Below are 14,381 nucleotides of genomic sequence, written 5' to 3' on the forward strand. Positions count from 1 at the left end.
ACTTGGCTGATTTATCTTCTTCAAAATTTTAAAGTGATTTTGTTCATATAATTTGCTACAATCCGGTGCTTCATGAAAGGACGAAGCACATTAAACTCGATCGTTATTTCATGCATAATAGATCCAAAGAGACACCATTAAACCAATGTACATTTCTTTCCATCAACAATATAATTTATGTTTTTAGTAAGATAATTCTGATATTCTTCATGGTTAACTAAGTAAAAATGAGTCCGAACATGTTGTTCCTTTTAAAAAAATATTAAAAAATTAGTATTTTATGGATCATGGTTAATAAATTAATGGCAAGTTAGTTAGTTGTTTTTTTTATTTGGTTAAATTTAGTATTAGTTATTTGTGTATAAATACACCCTCAAACTTAATTAAAAAAATTAACTCATTCATCTTTATGATTTCACATCTCACTCTAATCTTTATATAGTACTCTTAATAATATATGATTTAAATTTTAACATTGAAACTTCTTTTCTTGTCCAAGATAATTATATTGATAGAATTAAATAGGTACACCCAAAATGTCGAAATATATCGTAGATCAAAATTACAAAAAATGAAAAAGCAAACTAAAATCCTATAATCGATCTATAACATAGAAACAAAACAACAATAAAAATATGAAAATACAAATTTTACAGATGACTAATAAACAGAATGAATTCAAGTGTTTATAATTTTCTGGCACTAATTGCATCCTTATAACTATCATTAACCGCTTGTTCCGTTACTAATACTTCAAACAATGATATTATGCCTTTCAATTTTCAAGAGCTTGAATTGAAGGTTAAACAAATGCTAAAAGGTCTTTAATATCCCAAGGAACTATACAAACAAACTGAAATTTTAACAAAAATAGTTTTTAAAAAATACAAAACTCTCGTAAATATAGTAAATTATTCAAAAAAAAACAAATATAAATAATAAAATAAATGAGTTAAGAGAATTAAAAGTCGAAAATCACCGTCTTCTGCGCTCGAAAACGAGAATTATGTAGATAAAACAAGATGTAGTAAATCGATGGCTAGAACAAAAAAAGAAAAAATAAGACGCTCATTAGGTAAAATAAAATAAATCCAAGGGTTAGTTACGCCAAACCATCACCACATCAGATTCCATTCCATCACTAAAACGAGACGTATTACCCGGAAAAACCCGCTCATTCAGTCCTTCGCACCCCTTGGCGCACTTTAGCAATCACCAAACCTAAATGACCAAAATAACCCCAAATATGAATCTCAACTCAAACTCAAAGCCAACCTCACCTCCTCCACCCGAACGTTAAAACCGCCCTTTTCTCTCTCTCCATTCCACTTCCAATATAAAAACTCTCCTTTCCCGGCGATTTTCCAAAACTCCACAATTTTCCCGAGAAACAAACAGAAAGTTTGTGATCATTGATCAAGCTCTCTGGTCATAATTCAAATGGTGTATTCTGTCGACGGAGGAGAAGAAGTGGCTATGGCGACGATGAGAACTGATAAACCTCCGCTTCACAATTTTAATCTGCCGTCTCTTTTAAAGTGGGGGAAGCAACGACACCTCCGCTGCATGAAAATTTCGAACTCCTCGGAGACTGATCGGAATTTAGTATCGTCTGATTTTCATATACGGAGGAGCAGTCGCTCTCCGCCGGAGAAAGCGGTGACCGTCGCTCAGTCTGATTACCGGAAATTTAAGAGACCTAAATTGAGAAGTGATGAGGAGGAGGAAGGGATTGAAGAAGTTCGAGAGAAGCTGATGTTTGATTTTAAAGCGGCGGCTGATAAAATGAAGGATCAGATTTTTAATAAGAGACTAAATGATGACGTGGCGGAGACGGCGACTGTTAGTACGGCGGCGGAGCAAGAGGCGAGGCCGTGGAATCTGAGGAAGAGAAGAGCGGCGGCGTGTAAAGGAGTTAGTAATCCAATTCTTGGTAATGGTAATTTTAATAACGGTCATAATTACTCTCCGGTGAGAGGCGACGCCGCCAAATCTCCTCGGCGGCTGAGGGAAAAGGAAGACGATAGGAATGCGTCCGCCGCCGAGCAGGAGGTGAGGCCGAAATTTGCGGTGGCGATGTCTAAGAAGGAGATCGAGGAAGACTTTATGGCGTTACTGGGCCATCGGCCACCTCGGCGGCCCAAGAAGCGTCCCAGGAATCTTCAGAAACAGTTGGATGTAAGTTTTAACTAGATTTAATTTAAATTTACAATTTCAGTTATTTTTGCTTTTTTTTGAAATTTTGTTTCTTTTTCTGTCCGTTTATTTTGAAAATTTGAAGTTAGTTTGGTATTGTTTTTTGCAGTCGCTGTTTCCCGGATTGTGGTTATCGGAGGTCTCTGCTGATACATATAAGGTGGAAGAGGCTACTGATAATAATGGCAAGGTAATTTATTTTTCGTAAAGCTGCTCGATTTGTCGCCAAGAACATGTATTATTATGAAAAAGGAAATAAATTTCTGTTAATTGTCATATTTTATTTGTTTAAAGTGAATTTTAAAGAATTATGCGTCCGTTCTGGCGGTAAATAATTAGCACGGGAACTTGGGTACGGACACGGAGAAACGGCATTATTTTAAGATTTCCTATGTTAAAATTGAAGTTCCTCGTCCAAAACGCCAAGTGTCCGATACATTTCCGAAACGGGAAACCTTGATTGTGGGAAGTGTCCGACACATTCCAAAACGATGATTGAGTGAAGTGTCCGACACGTTTCCGAAACAGAAATGGTGATTGAGTGAAGTTTCCGTGCATAGATTTCGTAATTTTCCTCAATGCAACAGGGGAATCAGATTTTAATTTAATTTTTCGGTTTCTTTTTTCACGTTCTTTATCAACCATCAAAACTGAATATATTTGGTTTCTGCTATTTAAGGAAAAGTTTGTTTCTTTCCTTTTTGCCCTCATTTTAGTACTCTTAAAGCTTACATTTTGCTGTTTTTCTTTGCAGAGATAGTTATTTGAATGGTGGACACTTATGACAAGTTTCAAAAGTTCATGGCTTTTGTTTGATGACTGTAACTTTCAGACTAACAAGTGATTTGCCGAAGCAGCCGACCGATCTTCGTGAGTTAAGGATTTAATGAAGTGATTAATATCTTGGTCACTCATTAAGGTGTAAGTTGAGTTGCTTTGAGATGTTGATTTTGTTCTTTTTAATTTTAAATTCTTTCTTTTTTTTTGTCTCTATAGTAGAATAACGTGAATGTAAAGAAAGGGCTGCCTGATGTTCTTAGTTGAGAGGTAATGCCTTGTTCTGTCATCTATGTTCTTGCTTCTGACACTGCCGATTTGGCTTGGAGTTGAAGTTAATGAATCGGTTCTTCATCGTTGCTTGTTTATGATTTATATTAGATTAAGCTTCAATTTCGCAGCTGTATGATAATGTTTTTTACTCCAAATTGATGTGAAATGTTAGGGAATTTCTGCTTTAACTTAACTGCTACTTTTCAGATGAAATAGAGGAATATGAGGACTCGATATTTAGTCCCTTATTATGCTTAATTACGCTGGTTAAAGACCGACAAGCACATTTGAACCGTTAATTATAGAACTAATACATCATCTATACATTTTATTTGCCTGAAGTGTTTCTTTCTCTGAAATGTGAGTGTCGTAGCACTGAGTATAGCTCGAGTACCTCTGCCTTATTCTTGCTATGACCGAGTTGACGGCTGTTGATCAAACCTTTTGTTAATTCATTATTAATTTACACCAGATACATTCAATTAAACATCAGTTGAGTGTTTATTAGCTGATTAGTTGGTCTTTTGGAGGATTTCGATGGGTATTATTCGACTGGTAGTTTTTCCAACTGCTTTAACCTAGGACATTGGTGGTGCATGCGGCTAGCTTCTTGAAGGGGTTAGTTTGCAGTTTACCTGCATTTTAATATTAGCTACATTTATCGGTAAATAACTGATTTCTTGAATAAGTAGTTTGTTTGCTCACATTGAAGTCAACTGCCTCTAGATTTATTAGGACAGTGGAAAATCCTTCTTTTTTTTCGAGATGAAGATAATCGTTGTGGTGAGGAGGGAATTCATGCACCCTTTCTCGGTTCCAATGGACTTTAACTCTTCCAGGTAACTTAGTTACTATCTCCGGCTTCAATTATTGGACTAGTGAAACTTTATGTGGTTTGGAATTGATAGTACTTTTTCTTCGTTACTGTCGTAATAAAAAAGTTCATTTTCAATTTAAATTGCACGACTGAATACATGCCATGATCTTCGAAATCTTGTGAAATTGACGTTTTCTCTTTTTCTCAGCTCAAGAAGTGGAGTCGGGATTCCTCTTCCTACCCGTTTCTTTATTATCCTTGAACCTTATAAAACCTTATAAGTTCACTAATCATGAACTATGGCCGAAAAGCAAAGGCGCTTATAAATCAGTAATCTTGAATTACCGAGCTAATGCCATGTTTGTCGAAGCTAACATGGCATTAACTCCATGTTTGTTTCAAGCGTCAAAGATAAAGTTGCTCTCATCTGTAGGAACTAGCAAGATATACGATTCTAACAAAAACTTATTTCGTTAGCGAAAGATATTCTGCACAAGCGAGAATGATACTCTCTGCACAAGCGAAAAGCGAGAAGCTCGGACACTTGGTGGTGGGAACTGGTATGCATCGTTTTACATTCTTCTTTCAAACTTTTCACCATCCATCGGCACTAAAAATACACAGGAACTAGAAAGCGCGCAGGCAAAGGGTGATGTTGCCTGTATGATTCCTGAGTTGACCAAGATTACGCGCAATTATTTGAGTCTTCCATGGTGTCAAATTTGACTACAAGTCTGGGCCCCTAAAACCAGAATCTATTGCATTTTGACACGTTTCATTCCTTTTTTTTACCTGCCTACTTGATGTTGGATCGATGTCTGTCTTGTTATTGGTATCTAGACCCGGTCATGGGTCTAGTTATCCGTTCGGCCCGTCTAGACCCGTCCGTTTTAGATCGGAGTTGGACAATTAATTTTATCTCAAGTCCGGTGAGCCTGTTTACATTTTATGGGTGGACGTGAACTTTTATTATCGTAAAATTCCTATATAAGTCCGAAAAATTTAATTTTGATCCGTATAAATTTATTGTTCGAATTAGGCTTGTGTAGTAATATGATGTCCGAACTGAATTGGGACCGCGTTTGAGTTTTTATTAAAAAGGAGTTTACACAAATACCGAGAAAATAGAAAATATTTATAAAAATACAACCTTAAAATTCTCTTCACAAACAATATCATATTTAAAATTACATTTTTTTGTATTATTCAATACAAATTTTGTATATAAATCTAGATTATATGCATATACAATTTTATTGCATATAATACAAATTATATATAATTTTATATGTTTTTTTTTATTTTCAAATATGAGAATATCATATTTGAAATTTTAGATTTGATAGGGGGTGGTGTTGTGGAGGTGGGCGAGCGGCGGTGATGTGAAAAAATGGTGAGAGGTGACGACGGCGTGGAGGAGCAGCGGGTGGCGGCGTGGAGGAGAAACGGGCGGCGGCTTGGAGGAGCAGCGGGCGGCGGCGATGTGGAGGAGTTGACGAGCGGCGAAGCAACAAACACAAGACAAAAGACGGTAGCAAAGTTTGATAAGTGAAGATTGATGGTGGTGGTGGACATTAATGGAGGAAGAGAAAGAAATTAGAGTTTGAAAGAAATAAGAAATGAAGATGATTTTTTTTTTTATAATTTTTTTTTAAAAAGAGTATGTTTGTAAAGAGAAAAATGAGGTAGTATTTTTATAAATATTTTAACTTTTTTTTATGGGAGGGTATAGATTTTTCTATTAAAAATGGTCAAGCTATGTTGGACCCTGTCCGAATCGCCGTTTAAGCCCGGCTCATGAACAATTTAAAGCTACTAGAGAAATTGTAGTTAAAAAGATTAACCTATCATAAGGTCTATAAAGTATACAATTTTAGTTTAAAATGCTCTTTAACTTCAGATTAGCTTTGTCTGATCCTTATCTTTTCATTTTTTATATTTATAGGCTGTATGTTAAAAAAAATTATACGCGTTTTAAAAACATCCAGCGGGTCTATAAATATGAAAAATGAAAGGATAAGTGTTAAATAGAGCTAACTGAAGTTTAGAGGTTAAAAAAAGGGTATATTTTAAGAGTCCTAAAATGGGCTAATCCATATTTTATTACATAAATTAAATATATTTCTGATTTTTTCTTCTATATTATGACCATGTCATTTAATATTTCAGATAAAATTTTAATGTGTTTTATCAATTTTAAAGTTCAAAAATTATTTTCTTTTTTAAATAAAATTATAGGGATTTATTCAGGCTTTTAGGAGCTTAATTGCAATCAAAAATTTCAAGAGGGGCTACCCTTTTTATGCCCTAAATCATAGGGCCATATTTTCCCTTTTTTTCTTTCAATTTAGTTTCATTAATTTTAAATTAAGCGAACTGAATCATTTGATTTTTTTAGAATGGTATATAATATATAAAAAAAATGTTATGTTTTAATACGATTCTGATTTTTTCATTTAAAATTTGTATTAATTATCGAAAAAGTTAGAGAATTTATAACTAAATTTTAACATTATTTTTTATTTTTTTAATATTAAAAGTTAAAATTTTAAAATTCTCAAAAATGGATTTAGCTCATTACTGAGTTATTTTATAAATTTAAAAAAAATGAAATAATTAAATTGATTGGAAAATTATTGACTAAAATTACAATGAAATTTAAAAATCAAATTATTATTATAAAAATTAAAAGTTTTGGTCAAAATTAAAACAGCCCATAAAAATTTAAATTTCTTTAATGTTAGACCTAATTTTAAATGTTTGATAAGGTTTCAATTTTTCCCAACCTTCCCCCATCTGGTAAAACGATGAACAATGCAGTGTGCATGTGCTAATTATGCATGCAAATTTTCTTGTACTGAATATCTACAGTCGACCCTCTAATAGTTAATATTCTATAAATTAATAATTCTAATAATTAATAAAAAATTGAGAGAACCAACTTCGTTCCACGTCGGATAATTAATAATTATATTATTTAATAATTAATAAAATTTAAAATATATTTTACATGAATATTAATTATTAGAGAGATTTTTTTTAAGAAAATATATAACAATTGATGATTTATTTGAGGCAATATTAACCTTAATTCATAAAGTGGAAGTTAAAATACCATCAGATTATGACTTTCTTATTCTTTTGAGAAATTTTAAAAGAAGTTATTAGATAAACAAATTAAAGTAAGTAAAGTATCTCTAGTATAAAAAATATTAAAAATTATTTTACTTTATTCATACAACTTTTTAATAATTATTTTTTATTTTGATATCAATTGATATTTTTTAAATTAAATATAAAATTATTTCTTTTAAATTGAGTGATTGTAAAGTGTATTTAGTTAGTTTTTTATAATATAATATTACCATTAGGTCTATTAATGTAGATGCTTTAAAATATCTTTTACAATTTTTTTTATACAAATTCTATAAATTAATAATTCTAATAATTAATAAATTTTTGATCCACCATGTGTATTAATTATCAGAGGGTCGACTGTAGTTGAATAATTGGGTCTTGATCTACTCTATTGTTTCATAGTGACCCACATGCAAGATCATCAATACACTATATATAATGAAATGGTTTGCCACTGATCTCTGTCTCATTAATTTTTTATTTTTTTTATCAAATTTAGAGTCTCATGTTAGTTGTTAGATATCGAGGCGTGGTTCGAACCCACAATTTTTCGATGTATTTAGAGACGCCTTAACCATTCAGGCTAGGCCGACATTGGCATCTCTGTCTCATTAATGACATTTGTATGTTTAACACTTTGAAGTTGTGCACAGCTTACTCTTCTTTGTACACTCCGCAAACGCCTAAACCTCACAAAATTTGTTGGATGTAGAATTCTTGACAGAAGATAATTTCATCTATAGATTAAAAAATTAACTATAAGAATCTCAAAGTTGATTGTAACAATTGGACTATATTTTTCAAAAAAAAAACAATTGGACTATAAATTATACTAATAAATTAGGCAATTTAAAAACTTAATTGATCAGCTAATTTAAAATACTATAAAACTAGATCTAAAGATAACAAATTTAAATATTAATAAAAACATATTACATCTATAACAAATTAGCGTGTAAGATTTAAACCGTCAAAATTAAATTTATAAACTAATATTTCAGATGGAATGTAAGAGAATTTAAGTTTTGTCGACAGCCTTGTTTTGGTTGAATTATGAATAAAAAATAGAGCGTAAAACATCAAAACTTATATAAAAAATATATTGTCAAACAATTTGAAAAAGAAACAGACTCATAAAGAGTAAATAAAACTTCATATACATTAGATAAAATTATAAGGAAAAAACAACTAATAATATATGATTAATAATATTTATTTGTTGTAATATAAAAAAGTTAGAGGTATGAGGAGGTGAATTTTTTTTAATTAGAAAAGATCTAGGTGAAAAGAATTCAAACTTACAACTTGATGCAATTTAAATCAATTTTTTTAATTTTTATAAGATTAGAAATTATATTTTCGTTGCAATAATAGTTAAATTAGTGGCCAAACTTGTAACAAAAAATATAAATTTGACCAGTATTGTAACAAAAAAAATAAATTTGGCTTATTACAACAATTAAAAAGTTTGATTTAAATTGTAATAAATCTTAAAATTTTGGATTTTTTCACCATTAAGCCATTAAAAAAAGGCCAAATATTGTAAAAAGGCTAAACCTTTCACAAAAGTTTCACAAAAGTCATTACCTTTCAATTTTGTCGATTTTGGCCAAAAACTGATTATTTGGTTTCACAAAAGTCCTGACCTTTCAATTTTGTCGATTTTGGCCAAAAATGAATTATTTGGTTTCACAAAAGTTCTGACCTTTCAATATTTGACATGCCACATAAGCGCCACATAGGCGTCACATAGGCAAATTGAAATCAAATTGAGAGTTGGCCACAATTGAAACCAAATAATTTGTTTTTCGCCAAAATCGACAAAATTGAAAAATCAAGACTTTTGTGAAATTTTTATAAAAGGTTTGGGTTTTTTACGACATTTGCCTTTAAAAAAATAGCCCAAAACATTTCCAACGGGAGATAAGAGATGTGCAGCACTGTTAGGTTTAGAAAAGGAGGCGATGTCAGATTGATGTTGAATTAGAATACAAATATTTGTTTATTTTTTGGCTTAATTATTTTAAAAAACTCCACCTTATAATATTTTTTCGTTTATACCATGACCTAGGAAAAAGTTCATTTGTATCCTTTTTTTGATTTTTTGTTTTCAACTCTACCCTAAAGCACTAAATTAAACTTTTTTTATCTAAAAAAAGCTTAAAATAATCCTTCATTTTTAACTTATTTGTATTTTTTCAAATAGAAAAAAGATGATATAACCCTTCTATTTAATTGTTTTTAATATTTTCATTTTTTAATTAATTAAATTGTCAAAAAATAAAAAATTTGGTACAGTTGAAAACGAAAAATCAAAAAAAGGGTACAAATGAACTTTTTCCTAGGTCAGGGTATAAACGAAAAAATGTTTTAAGGTGGGATTTTTTTAAGTAATTAGGCCTTATTTTTTTAAACAAAGTAACTTTTAAATAGTGATGGCTCAAGTCGAGTTCATATGAGTTGATAATATTTACTTTTTAGTAAAATAAAATTAAAATTAAAGATTGAGAAAATTGAATTAAAATAAATTATGGTAAATTCTCAGTTTGATTTATTAATTGTATTGATTATAAATACATAAAACATTGTAAAAATAAGAAATAAAATATATCTCATGAGAAATACTAGTATAAACATAACACTGTCAATAGATCTCCTCCATTTGTTCTTCAACTAGTCAAATAAAATTTACAATCTTCATCAAACTATTTATGCACTTTTCATTTTCCTGTGAACTAAATTGTTATTAAGGAATGAATAAATGAATTTGAAAATCAGAATCGATCTTCTAATAAAATAATTTTTATTAAATCAATAAAGAAGTATTACCTATTTTAGGTGCATACATCAAATAGTATATATGTAAATTATTCAACTCAAATTTAAAGCATAATTCCAAAATACAAAATAATGGAAAACGCATAATGTTTCTGTTCCAAATTAATATGCAGTTTAGCATACATACAAGAATTAAAACAATTACTTTATTTTAAAAAAATTAAAAATATGTAGTGCTAATGACTAATGAGGACATAATTTAGAATAAATAGGACATAAATATAGCTTATCAATTTAGGTTAGGACTGGAGAAGTATGATGTATCTATTAATTGTAAAAAGAAATATTGTGATGTAAATATTTAGAATAAATAATAATCATCATATTTTGAAAGCTATTTTTAAATGAATTTCTCAGAGTCGTTGTTGCATAAAAAACTATCAGAACAAGATATATTCCATCTAAGCAGAACCTGCAGATCATAAACATAAACAATAAAATAGTCAATAATAAAGCATTCTTTTTTTATAGATGGGTGGTTAAAGTTAGGAGAACAATGGTAACTTTAGGAGCAAAGTATCAATCCGGTCCCTAAATTACAATTCAGGCTCAAATTACTTAATATCGCAATTTTAATCAATTAATGGCAACATTCTTTACTTTTAGATCAATTAAAGACACGTTGAATAATATAATCAAGTTTAGAAACCGAGATAATTTTATTTTATTCTTAATTGATTTAAAAATAAAAAATATTATTTTTAATTAATTTAAATATAAAGAGTATTATTTTAATTGATGAAAATAACTAAAAATGAATTATTTGACTCTAAATCAAAAGTTTGAAATTTAGAGCAGAAAATGCTAAAGGAAATTAGCAATTTTGAAATTGATACCCGACCATAAAGTTATTTGACTAATGGCAAAGAAGGAACTTTTTAATCATTGATTTTAATTTCTTAAACCACTTCATCATAACAACTCTTATGTCTCTAATCAAAAATAGAACACAACAAAAAGGCCAGAAACTATTGGCCCCATTAATTGGTCAAATTAGAGTATCATCTTTTTCTTAAAAGTAATTATTTATATGTTAGACAATGAAGAGAAAATGCCAAAGGAATAATCAATTAAAGATAAAGAGAATAAAATTGAGCCACAATATTTAAAAAAAATGAGGTCCAAAAATAAAAGAAAAAACAAGAAACAAGAATTCAAAAGGATAAAAAGAAAGAAAAAAGCATATATGAGATAGCAATCGAAGAAGCATACCTTGTTTATATGTCTCCCCCATGCCCTTGTCCTACTCTCTAGGATGTGATCACCTCAAATTCTTACCTAAACTTAGATGGTGAGCATCGGTCTATTCGGTTAAAAGCTGGTCGGTTTAACTAAACAAATTAATTAAATCATTTATATTTATGACCGAATAGACTGAATTAATTAAAATTTTAAAAATATAAATCAGTTAATTTAATTAATTTGATTTGGTTAAACTAAAACAAATATGTATAATATATATCGTAAAAAAATAACTATTTGATTCTTCTGATTAATTAGAATTTTCAATTGTAATATAATCAAAAAAAATTATTAATCGAACTAACCAAACTAGCTAAAAATCTTTAATTAAAATAGATTGATGAATTCGGTTTAACCGACTTTTCGCTCACCCTACCCAAACCGAATTCATAATTGGATTACACTTGCAAAGAACAATGAGCATCCTCATCCATCTTCACAAAATTACTCTTTCAATGCCTCAACTTTTTTTTTTGATAATTGGGAAAAGGAGAAGCGCTTGCGGGAGGAATCGATCCCCCGACCTAAACGAATTACTGCTAAATGTTATACCATTTGAGTTATAACTTATTAGTTCAATCCCTCAATTTTTGTTTGGAGTAGTTTTTCAAAATGGTATTTTTTTATTCAATTAATTTACAAATATAATCACATGCAATGCAACATCATCAATCAAAATAATAGACAGCTAAATACATCTGTACTTGACGGAAATTTTTTTAAAAAATCTCTATTGATTACCTCCTCTTTCTTTTTACCTTACCATTACAAAACAAAGAACCCAAACCAAAAAGATTAACCGTTCCTCTAGAAATATACGGTGGCGGTAAATTCAAAACCGTCGCGATTCGAACTCCGTTGCCACCGTAAGATCCACATTTCCTTAAAGAAGGACGTTTTTGCCCCGAGATACTATTATTATAGCCGTAGAACTCACCAAAACTCGCAACGGACGGAGACTTCCTACTCGGAACAGAATGCTGTTTTTGCAACTGAGGCTGTTTCTGATTTTCTTTAGCAAACAACAATGCCGGTTTTGGACGACTCGGAGCTGAACCTGTCGACTTACTTCTCGAAAGAAACTGAAAAGATCGAATCAAACCTTTCGTTCGAGTTGTGCTATCGCAATTCAAACTGTTACTTCTCTTGAATTGCCAGAAAGATCTATTATTCACTACTGGTTTGTTGTGATCATCTGCATCAATGCTCATTGACAAGAACTCTTTCAAGAGCTTCTTCTGTTCCGTATTGTTCTCCGGTTGTTGCTGATGATTGGTCGAAATCGAAACGTTTTTATGTTTCTTGATTTCGATAGGCAAGATCTTGCCATTGGAGAAAAGCTCGTCAGCAGAAGAGAATTCTTGAACGAAGCTATTGCTGATGCAGAAGTTGAAATCAGTGTCTAATAAAGACGAGTCTAATCGAGCACGACGGAAATCTTGGATTGATGATATAGAATGAGATTCTTGATTGAGATCGTGGGAGAATGAGATTCTTGGACTGATTAACGCTATATTTGGAATATCGGAGCAGATATCTACGGCCATTGTTGCGAAAATTCAAGAAACGATCTTGTTTGAAATTCAAGAAACGACCGGTATTAAGTAACAAGAACTTGGTATGGTTTTAAATTCAAGAAAGCGGGGTAATTAAAGGTTTGAAAAACACCAAGAAATAGTAGAAAATGCTGGGGATTTTGGAGTCAAGAAAGAAATCTTGGAATGAAAAGTCAGAAATTGCAGCTTTGGCTTTTGCTTTTGTGCCTAAGCTATAAGAGCAAGAAATTATGGTATGCAGAAATGAAAGAAATTAGTATAATTGAAGCACCGAAAGGCTATAAAGAAGAAATTCTAGTTATCTAGAAATGGTTTCCAAGGAAACTTTTACTTTTAAGGAATTAGTGAAGACCCTTTAACTTGTATATATATACACTAGAAACTAATAGTACTAAGTACTAATTTAAATATGTATAGCACTAATGGATATATATGTGCATTTATATAGTTGCAAGCTATTTTTTGGTATAGATAATAATTGACAAAATGTGAGCTAGTAAAAAACTTGTGTGGCAGCCTATAGATTCGATTGTTATGAGATAATAATGGAGTTGTTTTTGTTTAGGGGTGGATCTTAACTAAGCTTAATAAAATATTAGGTTCGTTTGGTTTAAGATCATATGGATCCAAATGAAAATTGAAAGAAGAATGTGGGGAGTGAAAATATATAGAAAATAATTGATTGTGTGGTTTTATTTGGTTTGGCTGTCAGCTTTTGCTGGTAGCTCATATCTGATCAGACTGCAGTCGACCCTCTAATAGTTAATATTCTATAAATTAATAATTTTAATAATTAATAGAAAATTGAGAACCGATTTCGTTCCACGTCAGATAATTAATAATTCTATTATTTAATAATTAATAAAATTTAAAATATATTTTACATGAATATTAATTATTAGAGAGATTTTTTTAAAGAAATATATAACAATTGATGATTTATTTGAGGTAATACTAACCTTAATTCATAAAGTGGAAGTTAAGATACCATTAAATTATGACTTTCTTATTTTTTTTGAGAAATTTAAAAAAAAGTTATTAGATAAACAAATTAAAATAAGTAAGGTATCTCTAGTATAAAAAAAATTAAAAATTATTTTACTTTATGAATACAACTTCTTAATAATTATTTTTTAGGTTGATATCAATTGATATTTCTTAAATTGAATATACAAATATTTCTTTTAAATTGAGTGATTATAAAGTGTATTTAGTTAGTTTTTTTATAATATAATATTAATATTAGGTCTATTAATATAGATGCTTTAAAATATCTTTTATAATTTTTTTTATATAAATTCAATAAATTAATAATTCTAATAATTAATAAATTTTTGATTCAACATGCGTATTAATTATCAGAGGGTCGAATGTATATTTATTTGATGATCTGATTAACTATTGTAGTTGATACGGTAAAAACATAACTTTTTTTTAAAAAGAAAAATTAAAAAAATTATAATTAATTTAAAAAAGCTATTACTACTATATATTTTATAAAGGGCAACGATTTTTGCACTCCATGTATTCATTTCTGCACTCCA

The 14,381-nt window shown here is 30.0% G+C and overlaps 2 protein-coding genes across 2 annotated transcripts; one reads left to right on the plus strand and one right to left on the minus strand.

Annotated features, from left to right (window-relative positions):
- The first annotated feature begins 1,244 nt into the window (after positions 1-1,244).
- LOC126674997 (uncharacterized) lies at positions 1,245-3,341 on the plus strand. The gene is made up of 3 exons (XM_050369559.2): positions 1,245-2,178; positions 2,306-2,386; positions 2,951-3,341. The coding sequence occupies exons 1-3, from the start codon at positions 1,441-1,443 to the stop codon at positions 2,954-2,956; spliced, it is 825 nt and encodes a 274-aa protein (XP_050225516.1). The 5' UTR covers positions 1,245-1,440; the 3' UTR covers positions 2,957-3,341.
- Positions 3,342-10,440: 7,099 nt separating this feature from the next.
- LOC126672785 (uncharacterized) lies at positions 10,441-12,828 on the minus strand. The gene is made up of 2 exons (XM_056105067.1): positions 12,045-12,828; positions 10,441-10,451 (listed from the first exon to the last, which is right to left on the minus strand). Exons 1-2 carry the CDS (start codon positions 12,826-12,828, stop codon positions 10,441-10,443), a joined length of 795 nt encoding a protein of 264 aa, XP_055961042.1.
- Between the last annotated feature and the right edge of the window lie 1,553 nt (positions 12,829-14,381).

Source organism: Mercurialis annua, linkage group LG3, assembly GCF_937616625.2.
Source record: "Mercurialis annua linkage group LG3, ddMerAnnu1.2, whole genome shotgun sequence".
Classification (NCBI taxonomy): Eukaryota; Viridiplantae; Streptophyta; class Magnoliopsida; order Malpighiales; family Euphorbiaceae; genus Mercurialis; species Mercurialis annua.

Bases quoted from the DNA above. Each gene is read 5' to 3' on its own strand.
- LOC126674997 (XM_050369559.2), top strand. From the start codon at position 1,441: ATGGTGTATTCTGTCGACGGAGGAGAAGAAGTGGCTATGGCGACGATG. The intron at 2,179-2,305 runs GTAAGTTTTAAC...TGTTTTTTGCAG, and splicing joins ATCTTCAGAAACAGTTGGAT to TCGCTGTTTCCCGGATTGTG.
- LOC126672785 (XM_056105067.1), bottom strand. From the start codon at position 12,828: ATGGCCGTAGATATCTGCTCCGATATTCCAAATATAGCGTTAATCAGT.